The following is a 1,937-nucleotide window of genomic DNA, read 5'->3' on the forward strand; positions in this document are numbered from 1 at the left end:
TTAAACTATCTATATACCAAATTACATAAAAATCCGTTCAGTAGATTTTAAGAAAATCGATAACATACAGACAGAAAAGGGGACTTTGTTTTATAATATCTATCGATTATACAACTTGCTGAGACGAAATTTCGGTAGCCTGATGGTAAGAATAGCTATTGTACTCCTAGCAGAAATTTACGCGATATAATATTATTCGTATGGAGTAAGTCAACGTTCGTATTTCTCGATAATTGTTTGACAATAATATAGCCAAAAACAAATTCGAGCTGCCGATTTCCATAAATTTTAACTTAACCGTTACCATGGTTACATAATTTACCATTCGAAGTTTACACGCGCGCAATGGTAACACTGCCGTTTTTAGTTCCATATATTGTTCTATACTGTTCAAATTTCCAAATAAAAACTTACTTCGACAAAACCATAACGTTAATGTTGCGATAACGCTTAAATTCCTGCCAGACGTACTGATCGAAGACAGTAAAATAACTTTGAATAGTAAAGCACTGTGTATTGCAATTGCACTAAGCATGGACAGAAAGCAAACATTATTATTTTAAGTTGACCCATGGTTTTTCCAAGTCATTCAAAATCCAAATCAGTTTATCGGTTTAATCACTCGATAAATATACAAACGTCTGCACGAAATTTCTCGATATTAGACGAAGTATTAGATAAATAATAGCGGCATTATATTAAAGTGTAAAAAAAATGATCCTTTGTAGATATGTCCGCGGTGGCGATGCGTTGCGTCACCGTCGCGAGTTGGCGAACGGTATCCGCGAGCTGGACTCCTGGCTGACGGCAGCGGACAACCTGCTCGGCCGGCAGCCGCGCGCCAACACCACCGACATACAGGCCTACATCGACCAGCTCTTGCAGCTCAACTCGCAGATAGAACACCATGAGGAGCTGTTCAAGAGCATCAGCAGGTGAGGAACTGGCTAATATTTAATTAGATGTACATTATCAAGTGGGTTACTTCATTACCTAATGCCGAATTGCTTGTAAAGCATATTGATTTGAAAGAAATAAATCCAATTACAAATATAGGAATATGGAGACACATTATAAATTTTGGGACTATCCTTAGTGTAAGAGCTAGCAATAATTGATATGACAACAGGATTTTGGCGAATAAATTGAAAAGATGACACAGATACTTGACGAATTGTTGAATACAGGCTTAAACATATAAGATATGGGTAATTGTCGCGTAGGTCTAAAATACTTTCTCACTTTGTTCTTGTGTTATACACACACATAGAAATCGATGGAAAAGGCATTATCATTAAAATAATTCTAACTCTATTTCCTTCTAGAACGTTCCAAAGTGCAATAGCAGAGATGCCTCGCGACGAGGTAGAATCAAACATGTCCAAGCTGAAGCAGCAGAAGGAGTCTCTGGTCCGAGTGAGAGCCACAGTCCCCGTGAAGCTGCATCAATACAGACAACTACTTGTGCAGCATGAGTCGCTCGAGAGCGGACAGAAGGAGATCGGCTCCTGGCTCGACAGGGCTGAGGAAACGTTGAGGACCACGGGAGAGACTCGACGGTGAGCTATTATATATATTGTGCTTTCATTCATGATCACAGATTTTACTGAGTAAATTTTAATTTCGGGCGGAAATTAATGCTTATGTAGAGTACTCAGATTTGATATACTATTTATGGAGAAATCTACCCAATTGAATAGGAAAAGATTCACGAAACGTGACTAATGTTACCTATGTGCCTATTTTCTCGACTACTGTTAAGCGGATTTTTGAAGAAGGCTGTAAGCCAAGTTATGTTATATATTATTTTCATAGGGAAATAATCGAGGAACGGTACGAGGTGCATCGCTCGTTCTTCTCGCGGACCACCTACTACCGGTCGATGTTGGAGAGCAAAACAAGGTGTTCCAGAACATCGTGCAGGCCGCTGATACAGA

General features: G+C 39.2%; 1 protein-coding gene across 1 annotated transcript; it reads left to right on the forward strand.

The window, feature by feature from the left end:
• Nucleotides 1-699: 699 nt before the first annotated feature.
• On the forward strand, nt 700-1,902 carry LOC119191858 (the record flags this gene model as incomplete). The annotated part of the gene is made up of 3 exons (XM_037445719.1): nt 700-935; nt 1,326-1,559; nt 1,816-1,902. Coding segments are annotated over exons 1-3 (542 nt in total), but the record flags the coding sequence as incomplete, so codon positions are not given.
• Nucleotides 1,903-1,937: the final 35 nt, after the last annotated feature.

Source organism: Manduca sexta, unplaced genomic scaffold, assembly GCF_014839805.1.
Source record: "Manduca sexta isolate Smith_Timp_Sample1 unplaced genomic scaffold, JHU_Msex_v1.0 HiC_scaffold_2013, whole genome shotgun sequence".
NCBI classification, from domain to species: domain Eukaryota; kingdom Metazoa; phylum Arthropoda; class Insecta; order Lepidoptera; family Sphingidae; genus Manduca; species Manduca sexta.